The 27,611-nt window shown below is 45.6% G+C and overlaps 1 protein-coding gene across 1 annotated transcript in view; it reads right to left on the bottom strand.

Moving 5' to 3' along the window:
* Positions 1 to 27,611, bottom strand: part of LOC144128706 (cytochrome P450 3A9-like) — a gene marked incomplete at its 5' end in the record, with an annotated part of 47,201 nt that overhangs the window by 7,313 nt on the left and 12,277 nt on the right. Inside the window, 11 exons of the mRNA XM_077662332.1 lie at positions 2,543 to 2,683; positions 2,796 to 2,887; positions 4,468 to 4,576; positions 5,603 to 5,675; positions 7,245 to 7,344; positions 10,980 to 11,110; positions 13,740 to 13,977; positions 14,837 to 14,962; positions 18,363 to 18,459; positions 19,091 to 19,143; positions 20,458 to 20,554. Coding sequence (XP_077518458.1) covers positions 2,543 to 2,683; positions 2,796 to 2,887; positions 4,468 to 4,576; positions 5,603 to 5,675; positions 7,245 to 7,344; positions 10,980 to 11,110; positions 13,740 to 13,977; positions 14,837 to 14,962; positions 18,363 to 18,459; positions 19,091 to 19,143; positions 20,458 to 20,554 — 1,257 coding nt within the window. The remainder of the gene's footprint in view (positions 1 to 2,542; positions 2,684 to 2,795; positions 2,888 to 4,467; positions 4,577 to 5,602; positions 5,676 to 7,244; positions 7,345 to 10,979; positions 11,111 to 13,739; positions 13,978 to 14,836; positions 14,963 to 18,362; positions 18,460 to 19,090; positions 19,144 to 20,457; positions 20,555 to 27,611) is intronic.

Genomic DNA, 27,611 nt, shown 5'->3' with positions numbered 1-27,611 from the left:
GAGGGCTCTGGATATTTCGACCACCCGGGTTCTTTAACGTGCACTGACATCGCGTACAGTACACGGGCCTCTAGCATATCGCCTCCATCAAAATGCGATCGGAGCGGCCGGGATCGAACCGGTGTCTTTTGAGTCAGCATCCGAGCGCAATAACCACCGAGCCACCGCGGCGGCTTAATTATAGAGAACTACACCTCTCATTCATATCTGTGCGCGCGCCTACGTGTGATCTAGTCTTATAAGGAAATCAGTTTTTTTCTTGAGACAGTTAAGCGGCCTCAGAAACGCATTTTGTTCAGAAAATTTTACCCACGACTGAAAATATTTCGAACTCAATTATCGGCAAATTTTACTTGCAGTGTATGCATGACATAAGCCAGGTTGATAATACATGGGAGGCGAGCATTATACTTTTATTGGCAAGTGCGGATATGTAAAAGAAAAACTGAAGCAAATATTGGTTTGATGGCAGGCACATTATTGGCGTAACCAGCCTAAATTAGGTTACATAGAAATTTCACCCGTTGAAACAAGGCTGGGCTTAATTGCAGCTATCCTAACAGGGTGCTTCGCAAATCTAAGTGCATCGACTCATTTTCAGGGACTTGGAAGCTTGGAATTTCCGGTTGTTGCTGCTATTGATGCTTTTCATAAAAAAGTGAAGGCGGGTTATGTAAAAAGCAGTGAGCTCGGCTGCAACATTCTCACAGTGGTCTGGACAGCCAAGTCGAAGCTCTGTTTTTGCCTTAACCACATCTACAATATCAATGATACTGTCTGCATGTAGTTCTATAGGAGGCTAAAACATGTTGTGAAAGCATTTTCTAGGTCAGGTACAAATTTGTACAGGGCGGCAGCGGGATACAGAAGACCACCATTGTCTTTCGTGCGAGTGAACTAGGCTAGGTGTAAGTTTCCAGCCGCCTCTTTGGTCAACAAAACCAAATTGAGGCAGCTTTCACAGCCCATCTTCAGGACACATTTCCTGGCCACATAACCAGCTATATAAAATATTAGCCGGCTGTCACTTGATGCCACAGTGCAAGTGGAATGGTCTGGGGGTAATTTCGGGAACACTGCATTTGCTGCATCTATGTTGCCTGCATCTAGCAATTTATCAACAAGTTCCTGCCTGATACTTTGGGAGCTTCGCTGGCCAGCATCTGCATCCAAAAGGGAACAGCACGGATTTCCCGTGAAGAATGTCAAGTTTGGTGTCTCTTCGTATCGATGTTGTTGCGAAGAGCACGCTGGCGTCACTGTCGCAATTTATCCGGCACCAGGTCTTTGAGGGAAGCATCACTCCTCGAAGCATATTACCTGTGAAGGGCCCACTCACGGTGGGGCCTGTAGCTTCATTTAGAGCGTTCAGCTCGGAAATCGAAACATCGGTTACAGGCTGACGAAGCGCTTCCTGCGCGACATCTGCACTTTCATTCTGTGCGTCCTGTCGCTTGCTGTTGCTGGCCTTCTTTCTGGCCTCTGTTGCGCTCTTCGGACAGAAAGGTAAGACGGACAGTCAGGCAGGAGGGTAGGCACCGCACCATGTGCCAGTGACGGCTTCCCACGGGGAAGTCGCACTTCGGAGCCATTTATGATGTGTATGTAGTCCCGCAATATGCGCTCGGGCTCAAAGTGGCGCTCACAGACCACAGAGGACTCAGTGAAAGGTTTGTCATCTCTTCGCAGATTGAGCTCCCACTTCTTCTTAAGTTCGTAGTCCGTGGGAGCGGCGAACAAAGACGCCTTAGGAGCTCCTGGATAACCGCTCCGACAGCCCGGGGCAAAGCTTGAGAGTCCGTCTTCCTTTTCGGCATCGTGCCTCTCTGTAGCGACTTTATAGCACGAACTTCACACACGCAAGACGATTTTCTACGGATCACTCACAGTTTACAGCTCGAGGAGCCACGCCGAAACGTAGAACGCAGACAAAACACTTCGTTTCAGCCAGTTCAGCACCCAGAGAGCCGTTCCGAATGCGAGAAGCAGCACGGCAGCGGCAGCGCGGGGCTAGTAAAAGGCGCAGTAGCGCCCCTTGCGGCGAGGAGAGGCGTTTTGCCTCAGCCGCTACGCTGCCGCGCGCCTCCTTTCGCGCCACTAGATAGGTATTCTAGTTCACTATACGAGTAACAATGTGTGTCACCTAACTGTAGAACGGCCTGGAGGGGGAACATGTGAGTAGCGGTACACCGCACACACTCACATACGTTATGCGACGAAGCGCATCAATGACGCAAGCGAAGGACGTGTAAACACGCATTCTACGCGTAGCGCAAGCGCGACCCGTCCGCAGTCCGACGTGCTGCGCGCGGGACCGATGGCGACTGGTGTGGAGAGTAGGAGCGCGCCCGCAGCCTGCGTGCGAGGGTAAAAGAATCTAGTCTATACATTCCGTCTCCACTCTCACCGTAGTAAACCAAAGCATTCCTCAGCGCTTAACATGTCCTTTCAGAGGCAGATCCCTCTTCTAAATTTTGGTCCGATATCAACCATGAAGCGACCGATCCAAGTAGGAGGCAGAGGGAAATGCTGTGCATCGTACCTGTCCGGATTGAAGGTCAGCGGCTGTGGCCAGTAGCGCGCGTCCCGGTGTATCTGCAGTGTCGGAGACATGATGCACGTTCCGGCCTTGTACTTGAGGCCGTTGTACTCAAAGTCAGTGACAGCCTTTCTCGTGACGAATCTGTTCAAAAGCAGTGAAAATGTCAATATGTGAAGAAGAATGCAGTGAACTCAAGGATACCCTACGGCGTTTTATCGAAGAATCTTCACATTGTTCACTTGACTGTACTCACAGAACCACAGGTGGATACAAGCGCAAAGCCTCGTTGATGACTTGGCCTAAATACGGTAGCTTCCATGTCAGGGTTTCGTAATCCATGTGTGCCTACATAAAATAAAAATAGACCTTGTTCACAGTGTAAATGTTACCTCACGCAGCAAAGCAATGCATTGCGTTCCTTTCCATCGAAAAAAAAAACAATGTGATCTGCAGCTCTACGTGCTCTAAACCAGGAGTAACTTGGAACAAAAATAAACTACACAAAGACTTTGTGAAATTGCAAAAGAGATGTGTAAGTACCACTAACCCCGGATGTCAGTCTTGGGCTGCTCAACCTTTAAATACAGCTCCCACTTCGATCCCTCGTCCAGCGAATAGAAAGAACGAAAGCAACCTATTGTGGCACACAGCCGCCGTTCTTAAGCGTATACAGTGAAATGACACTTAAACGATTGTTTTTTTCAGCTGAAACATTATTGAATCGAATGTCATTGTGTTTCAGGTAAGCCAGATTACACATACCACAACTTTACATTCAGCGAACACTTTTGATGCAGGAACACACGCGTCTGCGGGCAACAAGCCAAAACTCCGGTTGACATCCTGAAAACTTCGCAGAAGAAACTTCGTACGTAACAAATGGAAAGCTTGCGAAAGTTTGCAGTCACGTAATACATTTGCATAACTGCTTGAACCCGCATCTCTTTTACTTGGTTCGGCTTCGCAACTGGCTTTTTGCTTGAGTAGAACCCGAACGTACTGCGTACCACTCTAGTCCCATTCTGAGTCTTGGGCAGCATTGGAAGCAACTGCTTTCAAATAAAATTACCCTGTAATTCGGACAGGAGATGCGTAATTCTATTTATAGAAGTTGAGAGCATTTGCCACACAAAATGCATTTGCACCAAAAAACGAACAGAATGCATGAAGGCACAGTAGAAGGCATTTGTCGTGTTTACGATGGAATGATAGTGAATAGAAAAGTTCAACTGAAATCGCGGCATTGCATAAAACAACAAATTAAACAATAATCGCGAGGAGCTTTGAGTATCCTTCATTTAATTGTCTTTAAAATGCAACTTGAATGCCTTTATCAAAATTACTGGCTGCGTACTCTTTTTCGATCTGGAAAACGTTTATTTACATGAAAATGTCCCTAAAGTCCTCTCAAGTTCATTTAAGCGGAAATTCTCTGAAGCAGCGGCGACAGCGGCGGCCAAAATTCTCGCCAGATGTTCAACTGCCTGCAATATAGAAAAGTTGGCCCACTACCAGACAGATGCAGGCAAGCTGGTATGTAGTAAACAGCGGTTAGATTTTTTGGATTACAGGCGCGAAAACAGACAGACCACAAGGTAGATAAACGGGACGGAGCGCCTCCCGTTTATCTACCTTGTGGTCTGTCTGTTTTCGCGCCTGTAATCCAAAGATGTACCAACTTGCCCAGCAAGACGTTCTTTTAAGCGGTTAGATTGGCCACCTCAACCACTGTGTCTTTTGTAGACTATAGTTACAGATAATGCAGCACTCGTTTTCAGGCTTCTAGGTCGCAGTGATTGTATGAAGGCAAAGTGACATCTCAAATATGAGTTTGAATAATGGCAACGCGAATTTGGGCGCATTAGAGTGTTTAGCCACAACGTAGATGGTGGACAGATGCAGTTGGAGAATATGGCACTACTTGCATTGCTAGAAACAGCATCGTTGACTTCTTTTCGAACTCTTTCTTGGACCTCCGGGTGTTTAGCCAAAAGGTACGTAATGTAACTCAGTGACGTAGATGTGGTTTCGTACCTGAAAATGAGTGCGCACTTTGTAAGAAATTAATTCGTGCACTCTGGTGGTCTACTAGTGAGTTTACTTCTCCTCATCTTTCTGGCATCTGTTTCTAGCTCTTCATCGTCACACCTTCTCTCCACTCGGCGGCAGCTGGCGCGAAGATCCTCCGAACTTACTCGAGCTTAGTCCCATTGGCTACAGCTGGCTCGACGCTATTCCGAACTTAACCGTGCTTCCTCCCATTGGCGGCAGCTTGCGCGACGCTTCTCCGAACTAACCTGAGCTTACCCGAGTTACTCCGAGCTTCACACAAGATTCTCGGTTGGCACCGTGTGAAGTATTGCCTTCGCACTAAATGTTTGCCCATAGACTGTTCCAGCAAACTTCCTTTGAGGAGCCTGATTACCTCAGAAGCGCTCATTGAGTGCATCCGCGACCCCTATACATCTTCCGTAATTGGAGCACACTATACTTTGGTTCATTACAACTCAATAGAACGCTGGGTCTGGTTTCATAATAGGGAGGGCGAAATACACAGGGGCGTTTTCGAATGTGTAAAAGCAAACTAGCTGCCGGAATATTTTGGAACATTCTCTCTTCTTTTTCACATTTGGAGGATCGTGCTATGTGCTAGAGTTGTATTATGAAGCGTTTCATCTGAAATGCATTTCATACACTTGGTTGACTATCAGCTTTGCTTCGACATTTTCCTTTAGATAAAACAATGATTATTGGTCGAATGTAATTGATTTCAGTTTATATCAAAGGTACTCGTACTCTTTTGAAGCATAGTCGTCGCAGTCGAAAAGTCAATGAATAGAAATCAAAGAAAGCCTACAAAGACGACGACAGGGAATAATAAAAAGAACGTGTTGTGCATAGCATCCAGCCGAATGTCTAGAGAACTGAAAAAAAATTTACTCGCACTGTGCTTAAGTAAGGTATTGTGTCCCATCATATATCATTTTGGAGAGCAAACTGCTGAAACGAACCTCCAAAAAGGATTGTGATTGAATGCTATATACCGGCAATTGTTCTTACCCTGCGACGAACAGAGTGGCAGCACTGACAAGCACTTCATCCGTGGTCAACGAACGGCTTTTCCACATGCCACCTATAAAATTCAATCATTCCGTGTGAGCTTTGCCTAGCCCTGTTAGCAAGTAAACATGTGCCGAAATTGGAAAGTTACCTAAGGCATGGACATGATGCCTGAGCAGGAGCTATGCCTGAAGGTTTGGTAGCTATCGGACTCACTTAAGGTGGCTAATGATCTGCTTAACCATGTTACTTGACATGGTTGTAACCAAAAGCTGTGTAACTCTCCACTGATAATTTTCTAACAGAAGAAAGATAATTATTTGTAAGTAAAAAAGAAAGTTTCCCAACCCAATCGGAAAACAAAATTTTTCTGCCGTTACGACTGATTTTTTTTTTGCGGTTTTGCGGACATGAACTTGTAGTAACCACAAAATTGTCTCTAGTAACGACAGAATTTCTGCAGCATTGTGCAGTCTCTTGTAGTAGTGAGATAAACATTTCTCTTGTGACTACAGCCGACTTCACAATACTACAGAAAAATGTGGGCCTGTGATAGGGCGAGAAATTATTTTGACGTAGTTTGGCTCGATTCAGCAGTATTTTTCGACAAGGCTGTCATTCTGTAAACGTGCAGTTTTACCATTCTTTTGCTGAGTGATAATTAATCTTGGTATTTCTTGCTTCTATAGGACAAGATCTTCAGCCGCCATACACCAGCCCTTATGCGTGTGGCAGCCGTTTCCAGCGGGGTCGTAAACAGCGCGTCGACCTCAACATGGCATGAACCTTTAAATAAATCTTTTGAAATGTATGTATGTTCCTCCAAAGACGAAGAAAGCAGGCCTAGATACTTCTGAACAGAATATGTGGGAAACTGAAGCTTCTACTTTCCCCGTTTAGACTACTAATATGTATATAGATGCTTTTAATGCGCCTTCTGAGTGTTAATGATGTTTTAAGCAGTATCACACATTCTTAAGGTGGTCAAAATGCCTGGGTACAGCTCACCAACGTTACACTAACTTTACCTCTTCAGAGCTGAGCAGAAGTTCAGCTTGTTGGCGGTAATAAAAAAACATATTTGAATTCTGAGGGTTCCCGTGACAGCATAAAAAAATGTTCGCAGCCGTAGGTAAAACCATTCTTCCTCTGAACTTTCTCCGTGCTCATTGATTCGTGCATTTGTGATTCCAGAAACATGCAATAACGCTTTATGACTGCTGCATTTAGTTAAATCAGTCTACTAATGAATGCCTGCATAAGTAAAAAAGCAAAGAATGCCATTTTAAGGTACGAAAAACTTCGCAGTAAACCTGTCCTGTGTTGCACGAAGGTGACCTAGACAAAGAAACCAACAAAGAAGGCGGCTCAGAGCACCCCTATTGTTACACAGTTATTAAAAACCAGACTATATGAGAACGCAGTGGGTACTGTGTGGCTTTCAATAGCACTTAGGTTGCTGAAGTGATGCATTTTTCAAAAGGTCTGTAAAAACAAATGTGCGTTTTATGTGCGAGGGTATGAGGCGGTTAAAGCAGCAGTCGAACTACGTGTATTTGCTCGGGCGGCTTTTGCTGCCGTGGACACCACAGACCTTGACACAATATAGATCATAGGCTATGTTCTTACTGAGTCATCTTACCAGCCGCATTGCCGTTCTTTACAGGGCCTGTGGACCCCGCAGTGTCTTCCTCTTGGTACTCGGCATCCAACAAGTTCTGAAGGACATCGGACTTTCGCAGCTGTGACAAGCGAAAACTGTTTGATACTCGCAATAATCGAGATTGAGCTAGCATATATTCATACTTCTGGAAAGAGCGTATAATATACTTTGGCACTATGCATTCGAGATTCGAGAAACCGAAACTATGCCGCCATTTCGTCCCCTGAGGTCATACTCACATAGTTCCACCTCTGTCCACCATATTGGACCATGGCATCATCATTGGCACGCGGCAGGTGCTTGTTTCTACAATGCTATTGTAGATGGCGCTACAAGTCTCAATGCGAAATGCGCTGTTTTCTAGTTGCAGCTACAGATAACGCTTTGATCTCAGGGTGGTTAGTGTTCCTGTATATGCTCCCGCAGGGAGCAGAGTTGCGCGAAGGTCCACCATTTTGTTCCAAGCTGTGCGGGAAAGCAGCTCCTCGAGCGCACAGACGCTAGGATTATGACGGGGCTGGTGTTGTAGAGCAGTTCGCTTTTTTTTTTGAAAAGCTTACAAACGGCGCTTGATTGCGGGCATCCTTTTTTCCTTTTACTGTGTCAGAGCTCAGGGATCGATGCTAAGCCAATCATACTTCGTTGAAAAAAAACGTCGGAAAATAATCTGATTTTCCGAAAATATCATACAGCATGACAGAAAGATCGCGGATTGACAGCGATAGCTCGCAGTACGGACAATAATGGCGCAGAAATGCTTGGCAATGAAAAACCTGCGTGAGTTGTGCGATGAAGAGAAGTGCGGTAATGCATCTCCCTGCAGAACCACATTGAAATACATTATTCTATAGGGTTGCGACCGCCGATGTGGTACGAATCTTGTGAAACCACGCTGCATACGATGTGAATGCGGGCAGTCTAAAGCTATGCATTTTGCACGCAAGTAAATCTAACCAACCAAAGGCACAGATATCGCAAACTCGCGCGCTTATCTTTCACAAAATATACGTTTCATTTGTCGCTCTGACTTCGAGCCCTCCATTGCATTTTTCCTATGCCATGGTCATCTTTACAAGCCAAACACATCACGTGCCGTACTTCTTTAATATCCAAAAGTTAGAGAAGCCTGCCTTAAGTCACTGCAGCTGAATTGTGGTATACGTGTTTCCAAGGATCTCGTAAAGTGATATCTCTTTCTGGTGCTGTTATTTAATTGCTCGTTTTTCCCTAAGCACTATTGCATTTTCTCTTCACCTACTTTAATTATATGTACCTTCACTGCATTCTGAAATATCTTTGTTTTGGACTGCTCTATGCTTTTACTCAAAGAAAAATGATTATCTGAATAACCAATTTTGCTTTTGCAAGTATTTCATTCTATTTTTGTTCCTCTCTCCTCCAGTGTTAACATCCTTGTCATCAGAACTTTATGGGTATTATTAGCAAATAAAATAGTTAAAATGTCTAGACAAAGCTTGTTCTCATGCTGAGAGACTGGCCTCCCACTTCTGCGTAGTAAACTGGGACTAGAACAAAATTTCACATACAGTTTGCTTGTCAACCATTCTTTATTTCACAAAACAAATCATTTCTGCAAAATGCTGGACGTAGCAGCAGAATAAGCAGACGGCTGGCAGCGGCTGCACATGAGAAATGCTCTGTCGCGTGCAGCCAGGTTAGGAACAGAACCTTTGTACACATTTTCATTTGGAACTTGTAACTTTGCAGGAAAAATAATTTGTTGATGGCAAACATGAGTCGTCGCATGGGGTTTGAGCGTGCCTGTTGAACAATTTATAGTTTATATTGAACTGTAATTTTTATCAGACTAGGCACATAGGCAAATGATGGATGCAACGCCGGAGGGAGGTATGAGACAATGGAGGTTATGTGGCTAAGCAAGTCATGCAAAAACGTGAAGTAGTGCTGTTTATTGTCTTATCTCGCATATTCGAGTTCCTTTCGGAGATGCTTTCACGCGTCCCATGCGCAAAAGCCAGCGCAGTCGCTGACGTACGACTGACCGTCCGGACGGCACTGCGTAAAAAGCTTTGCCGCTTTCGGTACGGTTCTTGCAGATTTCCGCACTGCACCCCGTCATAGTTGAAGGCTGCTGTCATTGCACACTATCAAAATATATACAACTGGAGCGCACGGAAAAGGAGGGAACACACCGCACCGGACGCGTCCGATCATGATGGCAGCCGAGAAGGTACTGGGGCTGGCGAGGAACCGGCGTTGCGCCTGGAAAGTCAGCTCTTCCACTTTAAATGGAACAAACGTCGTCTGCGGAATGACGTGACGGCCGCTTGGCGAATGGCGTCAAGAGCGGCGCGAGGAAAACAGTCGCGCAACTCTGCTCCCTGCGTGAGCATATACAGGAACACTAAGGGTGGTTGGAGGCCTCACGAAATCTCGAAACGTGATGAGTAGTTGCTGCCACAGATGGCGTTGTGATAAAGGGTTGTAGCAGGCCCCACGAAATCTCGAAACGTGATGAGCAAGAGCTAATGCTCTTAAAAAAACATTTTAGCAGCATCCCATTGCCTGAAAAAATATCAGCCGTCGCACTAACATAAACGTCGTTTTTTCTCCATCATTCAAGCTGCACAAGCTGTGTAGTGGCGTTAACTGAGAAAGAAAAAACAAGCGCGAGTACGGTAGCCAGTACATAAACCACTTAATGAACAGGCGTGATTTGGAAGACTCCCGTTAGCATTCAACAAAGAATATGTCGTCCAGACGGGGAGCTGTCCAAAAAAGAAGGTTAAAGTAGCACTCGAACAATGTGGTCAAAGCTATTACCGAGTGCTCTGCCGTCGGCTACTCGAACTTTGGCTGGCTGGATTCGAGAATTTGTAGACTACTAAGTGCTTCACTAACGCGAAAACAAAATAGTCATGAGATCACTGAAGCTGCTGTGCTTGGTTCTCTGATCGCGATATCAGCGTTTCTGCTATCCCCTATGCTGTCCGTCTCAAAGCAGCAGGACGTTTTCAGGCTCTAGTCTTATGTTGCCACTTTTTTTTACTTTTTTCCCCTATTGTAAGGGGTTTATTATTGAGTTTTTATTACCACGTGTTTACGAAGAGCTGTGTTTTTGCTTGGACATGTCAATTTTTTTCTTTCAATCCATCTCTTTTTGACATTTCCTTTACCCTTTTTTTACGCAGATCCTGCGGCGCTATGCACTTTCAAAATTTTTAGCCGCATTTTATTATTTTTTGTACTTTTACTTTCTGCGCCCTTATTTATTCCTTTCCAATTTTTGCAGGGCTAATGTCATGCAATGTGATATTTCTTCTCTTTCCTGTTTTCACAAGTCTTGCATCAGATGTTTCTCGCGGAGAGTTGCCTTGGGCATCAGCATGTGAGCTGTTTACGACATGGCCGTTTTGCTTGATCATTTTCTACAATGGACAAAAAGTGTTAGAAAAAGTTTTTTGTGCTTAAAAACTAGAAGTAGCGCACGATGCTCGCCGGTGTGGTCTTTCTCCCTGCTGCGCTGTAGAATATGCTGAGAGCGAGAAACGACTCAATGGTGATGAAACACTTGCGCACAATTTTACTCTCTCAGAGTCTGAGCATTAAGATATGCTTTTCTGTACGTCATGAATTTTATTGCGCTCCATGGTGCGATCTCGCTCCTCATGATACGATCGTATTACGATCTAGCTCAAAGTTGTATTAACTAGCTCATAGCTAAGCACTTACCTTGGGGTTTTTCCTTCTGAGCTCAATAACCTGATAAGTTTCATTGAGCAGAGGCATCACAACATATGCGCCGAGGAGCATGTTGATCCAACACAACGGTTTCATTAAAGGCCCCAGCATGGTGGTGCTCTCTGCCGCACAAGAACAAGCAAAGGCTTCATGTAAAACAATGTCCATCGTGTTAAACCAATATTCTGTTTTATAAATAGGTAAGTCCCGAACCACTGTTTACTGCTTTACCCCTGCTTGCACACTTTTACTGCGTCCAATGGAATTCACTTTATATATTTGAAGATCTGCTTTTTTTCTTTACGCCAAATAAACGTGTAGTAGCTAGATGTTCTTTAATATTATAGGAGCTAAAGTAGACGGCCTAGTAAAGGAGATTTTGAGCCTTCTCGTTACCTTGATAAAAAGGCTACAACATTCTGCAAGCGTCACTGCACAAATCCGCCTTCACAAAAGCACTGGGCTCATATCGATATTTTTTAAGCACAGATGTATTGTCTTCCTTTCGCTCTGGCCTTCTCTTTTTTTTTAAGCTAGCTTTTTTTTAAAAGCATATTCGCATATAACATCAGTCATTTAAGTACCACAAAATTTAAGGTACTGATCTATGCCTGATTTGGCTATTATTGAATGGACCTCAAAAGTGTCCTCTGTGTATGGGTTTATCAGCAAATGTATTTGTGGTAAGTGAACCAGGACGTTTTGTGAGTTAATTGACGTGACCAGCAATGAAGGCCTAGCGATTGAAAACGAATAGGTCGTGAAAGTTGTATATGTGGAAAGAAAATTTACAAGCTACAGAAAGAAGATTTACAGGCTACCACGCACATGATCTGCCGATATTTCTTGTTTCTTGTCGTCTTTACAGTTTGAAACTCCATCCTCTGAGGTGCGCATTACCCTCCTACGATCTCTCGGCGCTGCCTAGCCTGTTCATTTGCCTGACGCTAGCCACCGCTTCCCTACGTGTATTAATTCGTTTGCTTCCTGCAAGTATGGTATTAAGCTGGTCTGCACAAGTGGCTTCAAGTATGAGAGGAGAAAACTGCGGTGCACAGCGGTTGTCGGAAACGCAACATGCTAATTTTTAGATGAATTTGTAGACCGTGCAAGTAGCTAAAATTAGAGGCATTTTGCAGCGGCAACGAGGAAGAGGACAAAAAAATGCGAATGACAAAAATGAGATTGCTGATAATCTCGCAAAGGCTTCCCTCAGCGGCCCCGTGTTGCCAATCATCCCGGCTACAGCCTATATTACAGCATCTAGATTTCGGCGACGTGCGTTTTTAAGCACGGAAGACACATCACTTTTAACATCGGCGGATTATGAGCACCTTAAATATTATTGGAACAGGAAAATTTGTTGCTTTCGGCAGCTTGAAGTATCACTGACGAGGCTGCGCTGCCGCATCTCCCCTCTAAATTTCTATTTACACAAGTCGGGTTTGGCGCTCTCTCCCCTTTGTGCATTTTGCCGTGAGCCTGAATGTATTGAACATTTTTGGCTGTATTGTCGCCGATTCAACTCTCTGAGAAAAAGGTTGCTGGAGGAGCCCTTGCAGCATCTTGGCCTTAGTTTGAGCAGCCCGCTCTTGCTATCATTTGGCGCCACCACATTTGTGTTCAGCCACAGATCTGTTTGTACCGCTGTTCTAAATTTCCTGATAGACTCTCACCGACTGCCTTGATAAGTGTTCCAACCTTTTCTTTTCTATCAATTATTACATTTTGACTAAATCATTAATATTTAATCCCTCTCTTTATTATTATTCTTAAAATTTTAAAATCAAAACACTCATCACTTTTCTGTTCATGAGGAACAATTCACCGGTGTTGCGCTCCCACGTGCTTTTCCTTTTTGTTAACTGCGTTCAGGTGAACAGCCACCCGATTCTTGGCCGATCCCCCAGTGTGGGTATGTGCCATCTTTTGATAGGCTAACAACAACAACAACCCGCAGTCGCCCTGCCACTGAGTCGCATCAATCGCTATGTGGACAAGCTTCTGCCGCACTGAAGCGGGCGATGTAGTTGAGTGCTCCAGGAAAGAAGCTGGAAATGGTCGTATACAGACTCTTCGCCCGTTTTAAATAAGCATTCGGAACAAGCATTGACGTAACGCAGAGCAGAATAACGCGGGAGTAAGGTCTACTGGACTTGCTTCGCCAACTCGTCGATTCCAAATGCGATCGCCTTGCACGGCTTGGACGTGAGGAAAGTTCACGCATGTGAAATTTTCGCAAGAGCGTGTTACCTTATATTTATGAATAATAACCTCGCTAATGAATCGCAGAGAAAATCACTGCTTCAGGGCTTACTGAGCTTGTTGAATCAGAAAAAACAAGGTCTTGCCCTTTAAACTGCTTGCCGCACCCAACAGTGGATGCTGGCGGCTGCGTCCTCCTCCTTAACTTAATAATGTCAGCTTTCCATTCATTTTAACGATTTCGTGTTGAAATAGGCAGAAACACCAGCTTTTTTGTGATTTGAACCGTGGTACTGAACAGTGGGTCGCCATGATTCTAAACTATAGCGTGGGAACACAAAAGAAAGCAGCCGCCACGCTGGCAGCCGAATTGACGGAGCCTTTGCAGTGACGTCACACTGCGGCGACCACAAAGGTACCAGTGTTTGTTATCGGGACTAATACCAGAACCAACAAGTTCACGTTCTTGCTCTGAGCGTCTAACTTGTGTTAGGCAAACAGGCTCACATCTGTGTACCCTGGATTGGACATCCACCCTTCACTCACGGCATATCATGTGGAGCGGTCCTTTCATGATTCCCTTCACTACCGCCTTGGCGGCAGTGGCGAAGGAGCTATCGGGTTCCTTCTGGAAGCTGTAGTCGACGCCGAACGCCGCGCGCCCCACGTAATCCAAGGAGAGATGCTGGTAGAGAGAGAACACATTCGCCTCTTTGCCGCTGTCGGCGAGATTTTGCACGATGTCCACGAATATGTCGGCGCTTTTTCCTAGCTCCGTCATCATCTGCTCGGAGATAGAAGCCAGTCAGAAAGGAAGGCGCGCGTCATGCAGAGATAGAAAGCGGTCCCTACAAAACATCGCTTGGTGAAGGAGACTAGGGTGAAAGTAAATAAGCCTCCGGCAAGCTGAACGAAGAGGGAAGATTTACATTTATATTTTGAGACTGGTACGGCTTTCCAAAATGTTTTCAAAAAGCAATGAGAAACAGTATGGTCGGAAGTGAAATATAGTGCATATTGATCTATGCCGGGTTTACCCTTAAAAGTTTATTTCGTCCGTTTATCATCCAACTATTGTAGTAGGCGACAGAGTCGTGAACAGGAAGTAAGCCACGCTGAATGGGAGACGGTGGACTTCAGCCTACACCTTTGGTATCTTTATGCCCAGACGCTACCAAATATTTCACTGTCAATTGTTTCAGCGGACAAGTTTTAAGATTGGTGCGCGCCGAGTGTTAGGTTAGAGGGGACTGAATATGTAACGAAAATGAAAAGAATGGTTTTACCTCCGAGCACTTATTATTAGTTGGTACCCTAGCGTATTACCCTAAGTGCTAAGTGCGATGTTACTGGCACTACAGTCGTTACGTTCATTCAGTATTTCCTGTTCCAGTTTTTGCTGCTTGTCATGTGATCTCTACACTACTCGGTGACGCTTGTTGTGGCTGTCATGGGTGTAGGAGAAAACAGTCTCACAAAGATTGTAACGCCATGTTTTTCTGGCACGTGCAGTCGGAATCATGAAGGCTAACCGAACGCTATAAATGCCTTCCCGATTACATGAGATAAACGATTGCCAGCTTTCCGTAGGGCTGCTAACTGTCTAAATACGCGTGTTCTGCGGTGAATGGATTGTAACTTACTTGTTTCAGCTTCATGGGTGTAAAACCCGAAGCGATTGTCCTACGCAGGTTGCGCCACTGCATACCGTCAGCATATACAATACCATTCGCCAAGCGAGGATGATTTTTTTCCAGAGTTAGCAATAGCTGTAAAAAGAAAAAAAAATTCTTCTAGCTGCCTATCGTAAAGTATTCCATGCAATGAAGTGAAATAGCGCTGTAAGATGAACCTGGTGTATTTCTGATGGGTGCTTAAACAAAAAATGAACATTGTCGCTTAAATCACAGCTGCCCCTTCCTCGCCCAGCTTTTCATTGTGGATGATTCCTAAATTACGCGTACGTTTACCCATTCCTGGCAGTCAGACTGAAACAACTGCCGCTATCATACGCCATATCTACGCATAACGACACAGAGAATTTTTTGCAGATGGATCGCTAACAAAGACCCCTTCAGAAGAAGCGGTGATAGTGACAGGAAACGCCATAAGGCTTATACATATATCAACTTCCATAACATTGGAATAGGCTGGCACACGAAAGGCTGTACACGATATTGGTCAGCAGACCGCAAGGCAATTGACCATAATTGATAACTCAAGAGCAACATCACCATTCATCATAATATACGGGTGCATACAGCAATGAACATGCGAGCTATTAGTCGGTCAAATCATGCGGCTTCAGTTGACACCTAGCCATTGTGGAAATCGGGAAACAAATGCGCACTGACGCTGAAGCTAAGTTGGCTCATGCTGATGTGATTTTAATCAAAGCAGCATTCTCCACAACTGACGCTGCAGCCTTGCTGTTATCCAATGCAAGCTGCCATAGAAGTGCGTAGGAAAGAGACCAACCATAACCGCCTCTTCTGTAGTCTAGATGTTTGTTTACATTTCTCCCTGTTTATTTAACGTCCTGCGGCACCAAGAAGCCCTTCACAATCGATTGCAGATGGTGTCAGGTAGAAAAAACGCTGCTTCCAGAGCATGGGAGTTGCAGTAAGCCTCAATTGTTCGGACTGTAAGGTCGTAAAGACAATTCATCACGTCATTTTCGAGTTCCCTCGCTATGTTGAAGCAAGGAGAGCACCCTCCGACGGTTGGTCTCCCGCTCTCAGTGTGAGGAAGCACTCTTAGCCCTTACAAAGGTTTCTTTAGACAGTCTATAGACTGTCCGTTCACTTCTATCTATAAAGTTTGTAGACTGCCTATGAACAAATGCTAGAAAATAGTCTATAGGCAATACAAGTCCTGCAGACAGTCCATAAACAATGGACGGATTTATGGTCACAAACTTTTAATAGACTTTTGTCTATAGACCATGAATAGGCGAAAAGAAACATATATGGGCAGACAATAGAGTCTATAAGAAGTGTATGGACTATCTACCGACCATTTTTATAAGAGAGGAGCCAGGGAGAAAGTCGCTGATGGTAGATGCGCGACGAAGTCATGCTTGCGCGTGCATGCGTGCATGCGTGTGCATGTGGTGTGCGTGTGCTTTAGCGTGCTCGTGCGTGCTTGTGCGTGCGTGTGAAAGTGATCGTGCGTGCATAAAGTTGAAGCCAGTCTCGGAACATGCTTTGCGCAGACTGCATCAATAACACTCCGAAAGCTGCATGTGCGTCAGTGTGTGCACCAAAACGTGTGTGCCTAGAAGCCCATCTCCGGAGTGTGCCTTAGTGATTCGCGTCCATGTGTATGCAGGACTTAACAGCGTTTGGTACGCATTTGAATCTGTGCGATTCACTAGTGAATGGCAGTGTCCGGATCAGTCTATGGAACTCATTGCACTACGACATCATCACCTTCAATTTGCGCCCTGCCCCTTTGTTTCATTACCATCCTATGCTCATTTCTCCACTGGCCAACCTCTCCGTCTTTGGCCTCGTTAAAGATTTTTCTGTCTCTTTCTCCGATAACGTCACGGGAAGGTGACGGCAGGCAGAGATGAAGGCGGATGGATGCCTCAGCAGTGAACTGTTTGTTGGGGAGCTTGCACCCTCAGTGAAAGAAACACGCCGGTGGTAAAAGTGATGGGCGCATTTGGAAATTGTAGGTATATATGCATTAATTTCTGTTCATATATGTTTCAAACTTTACACTATCGCACAACTACATTGAAACGTGTTTTTAGAATTCAGAATTGTGACCGGGGAGCTTGGACAAAAAGAAGTAGTGATGGGAAGGTTTTAGTATGGTTTGATTTACATCGAAGGACGTATGGACAATGTAATTGTCTTGAGAGGCTCGTAAGGTAAAAAGATTTCCAAATCATTCAATGCACTTGCCGTGCTTAATTGTACATATCTGCCACGTTTTCGATTACACCTGTGCAATTCAAGGATCATTAACCCCAAACTGCTAAAACTTCAGGAATTTCACCTCACATATTGTGTGGCCCCTGTAAAATTGTGCTTGATGCACGACGCCTACATAAAAGAAAAACGTTTATCATGAGGAATAACTCCGAACCCTTCAGTTACACTTGCATGGTCTTCGATATTCGCGAGTAAGCTAATCGGGCTCCGCAAACATATAACTGGATAGCTTTCCCAGTGAAGCGAGCCTGAAAGCTATTATGCATCGCTTCAGCGCCAAGCGGTCGGAGAACGAAACTAATTGAAAACGATAAGCAAACAAAACGTTGCGGCAGTACCCTCTAACGATGCTTTGCAAGGCGATATGATACACACAAATGTTGTTGTCAACTGACCCTGGAAGCCAGTTATGCGCGTCTTCAAAGTTTCCATCGTCAGTGTAAATTTACCCAGTGTACACCGACAGCCTGTGCTCCAGTACCCCTTTTCTTAAGCAATGTTGTCAACGTCAACGCGTATTGCTCTAGTGCTGTGTTCCTGCCCCGACGTTGTTCACGCCACGCATGCAGCGCACATCTATTTGTACCTACTGCCACATAGCTCGAGCTAATATTAGTTTGGTGGTAGTATTTGTTGATGAAGAGGACGATGTGCAATTCACTGCTCGAGGGGTGATCGACTGCGGCGATAGCCTAGTGCTCCCGTGCTGAGGCCAGCGAAGCTGACTTGTTCGGGCCGCCGCGGGCTTGAATGGCAGTCGCGGAAATATTTAATTATTTATGGTTTGCCCAAGGCCGCCCTCAAGGTCAAGCATCGCGCAAACTCGCCAGCTGGTTTCATCTCGTGAAGTATTGCTTCGCACTAAAAGAGATAGGTTATGTACCCAACACCTCTCCTCTCCCCCTTTCTGCATGTCCCTGCTCGTTCAGATCGGCCTGTAGACCGTTCCTTTAAGCCATCAGGATAACACAAAAAATTCTAAATAACACGCTGTGACGGCAGTGTACGTCTGCGTGAACACGTAGACGTGTATGAGCAATCAACACGTGGTATAGGGAAGCAATCTGAAATGGCCAACATAGGCGTGCGCATAGGAAAATCGAAAACAGATGGGCGCAGATGATGAACTTGAAACAAAGAAATTAAAGAGAAAAACACTCCGTTGCAATAGAGGCCACCAAATATTGTACCGTTGAGTAAATGCCCTTCTTTCGCAAAAACTTACGCCGCGATCCGTGAAGTTTTGAAAGTTGCGAACGAAGACAAATTCTAAGAAGTCCAGGTCCTTTGTTACAATGAAGGGCACGTCTCCGTCGAAGAATCTGTAAAAAATGCAACATAAAGGTGTTTGCTCTAATGGCGAGTCTTGCTTTCAAGGAGAGCAAGACGGTGCACTATGCCAAAGCGACCAGCACAGCTTCTTCTGAAACGAATTTATGATCTAGGAAAATTGCAACAAATGTTAGTAGGCGAGATAAAGACCGTGCTGGCCAGGTAGAAGTCTGTGGAAGGTGATCCACATTTATTGGAGTCCCGGTAACCGCGGCTGGTGAGCCGGCGGAGCGGGCTGTTGACGTTGCTGACCAGGCTGGTTTCCGAAAGCGTTCTGTTCTTTTCTGCGCGAGCGAGGTCGAGCTCCCAGCTTCGTCTTCATCAGCGCCGCTACAAGTCTCCCCCTCCGGTCTAACGACTCCATAAGGACCCGGACGGCTGGACGATTAGATAACCAACGGGAATTATGTGTTCGTCCATTTTCGGTGACAAGCGAGAAATCCTTATAGAGCAACGCATATCATGAATGTTTTTTGAAGAAACAAGGGTACTTGAAACCCTAAATTCTATTACAGTTACAAAACTGAACAGATGCAATAAGAAATGTGACGTGAGTTTTTAGTCCACAAATTAACGACTAGAAAAGAACAGTCGCAATCAAAGCTTTCTTGTAGGCCTTACCCAAAGGTGTCGCCATACTTTTCCAACCATCTGTCAAGAACCTCGATGTGATCCTGTAAAAAATATTGAATGCAGTAATTACACGGCAAAATGCTCGCATGCTTCATCATCTTTCGTTCCACGGTGGATGCTAAATGACGTGAGACTAAAATACGAACAAGTCGAGTCGTGGAGTGCTGAGCAAGCATCGTTAGATATCAGCTATTCATTTCACCTGCCCCTGCACAGTCAGGGTAGCGTTTCGAGAGCGCTGTTGTGGAGTATCTAAGATATATTCTTTCAGTCTTTACATTTCTGCATGCCCGGTAACTTTCTTTCAAGAACAAAATCGAACTCAGATAAAGTCGTTTAATAAATGCAGTATTAAACCACTGAAAGATCTGCAGGGAACAAGGTGCAACAACGTAACGTGACAGCCCTACAGTGCTGGCTTTAATGTCCACATCTTTGCGGTATTTTTCTAATCAAGGTATCTAAGATATATTCTTTCAGCTATTGGAAGAAAAAGCGCTTTATTATGGCCTCTATGTTGACGTCATTCGGAGCAATGGATCCCTAACCTAACGCCATACTACACCTCACCACCACTTCTTCTATCTGCGAAGTTGTTGGTTATTATTGATTTTGTAGGTCTCATCTACCTTTCCAGGGGGTGCTTGCGACGCAGCTGCATCGCTCAAAGTGCGCAACAGTGCACACTCTCTATCTACATACGTTGAGGGTAACGGAATCTCGCGGTCAGCGACGGCGGCCACTTCTGTTTTTCATTATGATATACATGTCTGAAGATATCTTGACGGGCTTGACCACGTTTCGGAAGTGACGACGTCGTCACGACTCTTTGAAGTGCAGTTGGGACATCATTCAATTTCTATTGAACAGGGAGCGGAATTTAGAAAACTGCAAATTGTAAAGTGTAAGATTTAACGCCCATGAATGACACATGGGCTATTAGGGACGCCATGGTGGAGGGCTCCGGATTAGTTTAGACCACCTGAGGTACTGTACAGTGCGCTGACTTTGCAGAGAAATATAGCACTGAAGCTGAGTGTACGAAATAAATACTTTTGCATGACCGTCATCTGCAATGCTATTTTTCTTCGTTTCTTTTTTTCTTATACTAGGGCTCTGATACAGAATCATGTACACCATGCCTCGCTCATGTAAAAGGCAAGATGGGCTTTCCGAATGGCCCCGACAACTGCGCACAGACAGTCTGACACGACCGAAAACAGGTGTTTGCACCTGTACCTTCAACGTAGTTGTCAGTTCACTAAAAACACGCAGACATATTGTGTCGGGGTGCTGCAAAATTGACATACCAAAAGTGATCACTCTGTATCAGCAGTATTTCCACGTGGCCTCACCGTTTCGTGGTACTCGCGGATGTTTCCCCATAGCAGACTCGGCTCTGGGCCGGGTATTCCGAGGGTTTTGAAATATGAGAAGTGTTTGTGTCGCCATCTGGAAACGAAAAAAAGAACAGAAACATAAGCACTGTGTTTGTCAGAACGAGAGCGAGAGGTCAAGCCTTCTGCGCAGTTATAATGTACATGTTTGAGTTCCTGCATATTGTTTTTATTTACTTTTGCTATCTTTTTCTTTTATTTGGTTAGTAATCGCGTAATCGCAGTGGCATTGCTTCCTCGGGCCAAATTTTTCAGTTCTTGCAGAGCAGGCGGTACAGTTATAGTTGACCGGAATCAGGTTCCAGTGAAGAGCACAGCACAGAGGCGCTGCAACATGTTGCTGGGCTGCATTTCTGGGGCACTATGTCCCTCGAAATGTGACATACCTCATAAGAGGCGAGGCACCATATTGGGCATTGGATGCTGAAGGTGGTAATGACTAATCAACAGTTTTGCCTCTTTCTTTTCGTTATTTATTTGAACCACGGCTTTTGAAAGAGAGAACACAGAGAGTACAAATTAACCCGTTCAACACGATATCATAAATATAGAGCGCTTGATGTTAACAAGCTTCTGGTGTGGATATTTTTTTTTTCATATATCTGTACCGGTTTATATGTATCAAGCGCGATGCTTGCTTGGTACTTTTCGCTCAGAACTGTCATGTGAGCCTCCATCAAAGGCGCTCTTCAAAGTTTCAGTAATGTCATTGCCAGTAACTCTGAAGGCTTTTCTTCTGTAATTTTTTCATGCTCAGTACGACTATCAAATTGCGTCTTGTTTAAAACGCTTTCTTTTCACACACCCATCACTTGAAAGTACACGACGTACATTCTGCTCATCCAAGTTTGCAAACACCCGCAAGATCTGACAGAGCTTTCTAATGTGCGGTTGCTTGGTCACGAATGTTGAGGTACATTCGGGGGGTCAGTGGAATGTTTAGCTAGAGCTGTAATTTAGAGTAAACTTCCTTCTGAAATGCAGTATTGGACTGTGATGATATTAATGTATAATATTTAATTGGTCCAATAAGAAGTTTGGCGAATCGGTGAGGGGCCATAACTCCAAGCCTCGTGAAGGAGCTGCCGTCAGACAGGTCCGGTCAACTAACTTGCGCTGGTCATCCAGGTCCTAACTTATTAATGCACGGTTGTGGGGATGGGGCTGTGGGGATGGGGCTGGGACTATGAGAAATGCGTGGTTAAGTTGACACTCATAGGTGGTACGATTTATTGTTTTTGGGTATTTAATGTCCCAAAGCAACTCAGGCTACGCGGGTTGCCATAGTGAAGTGCTCCGGAAATTTCGACCGTCTTGGGTTCTTCAACGTGCACTGACATCGCATAGTACACGGACCTCTAGAATTTTGCCTCCATCGAAATTCCACCGATGGAGGCGAAATTACAACTACAATATTTGTAGTGTAGTTTTAGCAGGATCGAAGCTCAATTAAGCATATGTATGGGTTTTTAAGCTGCCGGGAAGCCCCCGTCTTGTCTCGCGTGAGTTGTACGTTGCTGGTGGATATCTGTGTCCGCCCAGACGTTGATGCTGGAACAGACTTGCGTACGAGTTCGGCACTGGCTCCGGCGAGGGACTTCGGTCAATGGCGATTCCTGACGCCCGGGTAGCGCTTGAGCGCCTGACAGCGTGTGCATACTTGTTTCCAGGATATAACTGACTGCAAGGGCCCGTAGTAAAATACGACCTTGGGTAAGATGGTAGCGCCGGATCTGAGCATTCTATCCACTCACGGGAATACAAGGTGTTGCGTTAGTTTTGACAAGCAGCTTGCTTGTCAGTGATGATATATGTGGTGTTAGTGTTAGCTGTCTGTATGGCTGCTTCTAAGGCGGTGCTGGTTGGTATGGAAGCTGTCATGACCGTATCCAGCGCTTGGTTGATTACGCCCTTGGTGGCTTTTCAATCGAGGTAGTGAGATGCGTCCTTGTAGCGCACTTCAGGTAATGTGCTATAATACATGTGACCCAGTGCCTCGGCTCGTGCTTTCCTTTGTTCAATATGGTAGACACGGTGCATATTTTTGGGGATCGGTGCAATTTGTATGTGATCCTTGTTGACCGATGAGAGTGGTTCCTGGTGGTGATTGTGGCATGTGGGTAGGGATAGACGACGCTTTGCAGCAGGTGACGTCCCATGCTGCTGAAAGTCAGGCCATGGTCAGGCGCTCAATTTGACTGGCAAGGTTGGCTGGTCGTGTTATTGAATTCCAGGGTGAGGAGCTCCTCGGTATATGTGGATGGCTTTAGGTTAGCGCTAGCTTCAGGCTTTGCGAGTCAGAATGATAGGGGTTTCTGGTCTAGCCTGGTCTAGCTCTCTACGCTTGAGTATGTGGTACGGCTAATGACTAGTGCCTTAACCATCCGGAGCGCGTCAGTCTGTTAGACACCCTTGTCATCATCCGAGGATGTGTGTTCTGGTCTTACTGAGATTGTGTAAGGTGTGGATAACGCTGCCATCTTGCTGTATGGGCAGGCTGAGGATGCCTACACATGTTGCCGTAAGGATGATAGTGTTAACCAGCGTTAGTTGGACATCCGGTGCCTTCAGAGGGTGGCCTCATTTGTTGCGGAGCAATGGAAGGTGCTCTGACTTGGCCGCGGAGCAGTTGAGGTCCGCTCTGCGTTCTTACTCCTGCATAGTATCGGTTGCAGTTTGCACGGCATCTTTCATGACGTCGTCAGAGCCTGAGGTGGCCCAGGTTGTGGTGTCATCAGCGTAGCGCTCATGTTTGACACATGAGAATGGTTTAAGCTAGGCGGGAAGCTTCCACATGGCCAGGTTGAATAGGGTTGGTGATCAACACATTAATTATCAAGTTAATAGATGATGATGATGAACTTTTATGACAAAGGAGAATCTCTGGTTAAAGAGCGACATGGCAGGTGTTTTCGTCTATTGATGATGGGGTCAAAGATCTATTTTTCAAGCATTTCACCCCAGTCAAGACGAGCACCAGGGCAGGGGAAAGCTTCAACCCATTGTATCACTGTCGACGGGCACTGAGGATCAAACTCTGCACCTCCCGATTGCGAGGTGAGTGCTCAATCGACACAATGGATCATAATAATGTGTGAGTTTGGGCTAGTTGGTAGCCAATTCTTGACAAAAATGCCCGGAGAAAACGACGAAGACGGAGACGTGGAAAGACAGATAAGGGTAAACGTCCAACTGAATTTGATTCGAAATATATGATGAAATATACAAGGATATTATAGAGAGGCAAAAAGGAAAAAAAGAAAAAGAACACAACAAAAGGCTTGGAACAGAAGCCAAGCCAAGGAAAGACAAGTTGTCCCTCGGTTAGGGCACAGATATCGAATCCCTTTTGTGAAAGATCGACTGATGCGCTTACGCAGTCGCAGCCTGTCCTGTATGTCCAGCGTCTGAAGTATTTCACGTGTGAGCTGCGTACGATGACTTTTAATAACCATGTCTCGAAATCAGGAGCACAGTGGTTACCGCGCTCTAATTCACAGTCCCGACAGCAAATCGCAACAGTTTCATGCATTTTTCGTAAATTGTTGCCATGCTCTCCCAGTAGGTCTTTTACACATCTTCCGCTCTGGCCAGCGCAGGAGCGGTCGCGTCACAGTGGTATCTCATACACGATACCCTCTGTACAGTCGACAATACCTGTTGGCATGCCGTGTCTGACAACCTGCATTTCGATTCCCCGATGGGTTCGTGAGCCGACAAAGCCTGCTTAAGACGACGTTTCTTTTGATCCCCCGAGCAATCTTAATACTTCTTCAATCTTCACTCATTGCGCCACAATCTTACGAAGATTGATAGGAAGGTCAAGATAAATGTCTTTCTTTGCTCAACCAGAGTAGCGCTTTGAAACCAGAAAGGAATAAAGAAAGGAGCATGCCTAAAGCGCTCTTTTATGCTATAGAAAAGTAGACAGCTCAGTTTTTAAAACCCTACTTTTCAGAAAGTAATGTACACCCTCTAAGGTGTGCCCCGTAAGGTTCTTTTGTTTATCATTCCTGAGTCTTGCTTTTCGATATGTTAAACAGCACGGAGGCCAACTTCATCTGACTGTTGTTCTCAGTAAAAATTTATCATGTGGCTCTTTCTGCCTATGGTGCTGCTTGGCAGGCATCACAAAGCCTCTTCATTGCCGAGGAAATTCGTTAAAAAGTTTCCCGCGAATGAATTCAATTTTATGACCTCCCCGTCACCACCTCTGAAAAGTAACCTGAAGAATCTTCGGTATAAATGTGCATGCGCCAAATTTTGCGTGCGAAAACGGCCCGGAAGAAGTGAAGTAAGTATTTAAGTTTCAATGTTTTCGCCTTATAAAAGTTCCGGCTGCAGTGAATGCAGTGCATTTGTCATTAACACCAGGTAATCTATCCATAGAGGTCAACTTTAATTTGTCGTTGGTGTCCCATTGAAGATGACAACAGAGGCGCCAGTCCCCGCCCATGTCTTGACAATCTCTCATAGTAGGCATGTGCCATTTTGAAGCGAAAAGCTTCACTACGCTAGTCAACACCGCGCTCCGCGCGAGCCAGCTTATGTCGGAGCATGAGTGACGTCACGCACGGCGCAGGTGGCCGCCGCCGACTCCGTTCTCTTTCCTTTTTCTCCCCCTCCTTTATCACTTTTTTACAGCGCGGTTCGGGCGTCCCCCGAGATGTGCGAGACAGTTACTGTGCCATTTCCTTTCCTCAAAAAGCAAACAAAACATGTGAGCTGACGGCGTTCATAGAGTTCATTGGCGCTGACATCTTTGCAAAGACCGTTCATTTTCACGAAAGGAAAGACGCACAGCCGGCTCCCTGGGTCAGTGGAAACCTCAATCTCGCTTTCGCTTTGCATATCCCGGATTAGCTGGGCTAATCCATATTAATTTTTTTCATCGATGCACAGCAACACTCATGATGCGTAGTTCGAGATCGAATTTAACCCTAAAAGTGAAGTAAAAGAAGCCGTGCTTTTCAGCCCCCGCAAATCAAATAGCTGTAAGTTTAGTGCCCTTGGGGAAAACAAGTTTTTTTTCGTCCCGTAAACGTACTATCTGCACAAAATGCAATCTGCCAAGCAACCGAAATGTGCGTTATCTCATATAAGAAATAGTAACTGATGCAGCCAAGCGTCACCAGTGTTAGCAAGCCTTGACGGCAAAGAATAAAAAAAGAACGGACAGTTTTTTTTTGCCAGAAATAAAACAAAGCTCTCACACTATAACCGTAGCCGCTGTGGCGGTTCAGTGGGTTTGACCTTCGGCTGCTGATTCCATGATCTCGGGTTCGATCCTGGCCGGGGCAGTTGCATTGCGAAGCAGGCTAAATACAAAAACACCCGTGTGCTGTGCGATGTTAGCGCACGTTAAACAACCCCTGGTGGTCTTAATTAGTCCGGAGCCTTCCACTAGGGCTTCCCTCAAAGTCTGTGTGTCACTTTTTGACGTTTTATCCCACATGCCACATATTCTGCGCAGAAAAGAGTTGCTTCGTTGAAAACTAGATTTTTTATCTCTTGACAAATAACAGCCGCCTGCACATCACCACTTTATCGATGTTCTCGTCCTGTCCACTGCGCTACCTACGAACCCTGCGCGTTTTCAACCGTCTAAGCCCTATTGCTCCATAAACTAAAAAAATAAAAGGAAGAAATGCCGTGCAGCTTCAAGCATGCTTCGTTGTTCTTCAGCGAAACACTTATTTAATGTGAAAGACGGGACAAGAAACGCTCGTTTAGGATGCACTGCCCCACCTGAACAGCGAGGTACTCATGTCAGGTTTGAGAGATTAACTCCTCACCTGAAGAAAGTGGCCACGAGGACGGCGATCACAGTAAGGGCCCCGACTAGCAGCAACATCCCAGTAGAGCGGACGGGGGAATGCGTTTGTGCCAACAAGATATGGCGTGCTAATTGAAAGGCAGAAGCTGCACTGGAGTATTGTAGCGCAGCTGCGGCCCAACGAAATGGGTGGAAAGAGTGAAGGAAAGCAGGAGAGCCTCTCTCGCCGCAATACATCTTCTGTGACCTTTTCCTGCTTTTGCTTTTTATTTTTCACTGGAGGAAGGTCCCTGGAGGAGGGTGAAGGCCGCGCAGTTTCATTTACCGCAACGGTCACTGCGCCCTTCACACAGTCGGCAGCTGGACCAATTCCGACTGACAGGCTGACCTACTTTAAGCGAAAGAATTCGTTGGCAATTGCGTGTTCGCGGAAACATGCGCACTGATTCCAGGGGAAACCTCGTGCTTGTATGAGGCTCGCTAGCGGCGCACTGACGGACATCAAACATAGAATTCGACAGCAGCTGCAGGCTTTGGTCTGCACCTCCCTTGTCTGTACGATTCCGACCATTATACGAACGCATTAGGAAACGAGGCTTATCTCACCGATCGCGCGAATGTGGCTGTTTAAGCTTTCATACGCAGTCTGAACTCTCTATTCAGCTGTGTGCTGGTGTGCACTTTGCTGTTATATTGATCAGGCTAGACTGATATTACTAAATCAGGCTAGAATATTAGGTGAGCGTTACGTGATAGTAAATAATGAATTCTTCCCTGGAACAAAGCTTTTATAAGACAGAAAATTTCGTAAAGTGAATAACACGTCACGCCGTCGTGCAGCACGGATTCATTCGCTGCGGCTTGTGACGAATTTATGAGCGTTTTCGAGGAGAGCCATTTTGCTGCCAGTGTACAGTCGTCCACAGACGTCTCCAGAGCGCTCGAACTCCGGGCCGTCTGCGCTCCGCAGCGCGCAGAGTGACGTCTAGCGGCAGCGCCTGGATCGAAATTGCGCATGATTGACGCTGAGACCATACTCATGGTGACTTCCAATCACAGAGTTGGAGCACTTCTGGAGCAACGTTTCCTGCTCTTTTCGGAGCAACTGTATTCCAAACGCAGATCTGAGGCACGAATCGCGTCTTCCAATCGTAGACAGGGAGCGGTTGCCGCGCCGAGATTGCTCCATGGAGCAGTCGGGACTGCTCCACCGAAATCGGCGGATCCGGCCGAAAGTTTGCGTGACGTTCTTTTTCAGCGGCGCTAGCGGCGCTTTACATGCTCTGGCCTGCATGCTCTGGCCAGAGCAAGTGTACTCCAATCGCAATTTCAGGTC

Source organism: Amblyomma americanum, chromosome 4 (assembly GCF_052857255.1).
Source record: "Amblyomma americanum isolate KBUSLIRL-KWMA chromosome 4, ASM5285725v1, whole genome shotgun sequence".
In the NCBI taxonomy this organism is placed as follows: Eukaryota; Metazoa; Arthropoda; class Arachnida; order Ixodida; family Ixodidae; genus Amblyomma; species Amblyomma americanum.
Note: the sequence above shows the minus strand (reverse complement) of the source record. Positions and strands in the feature narration are given on the sequence as shown.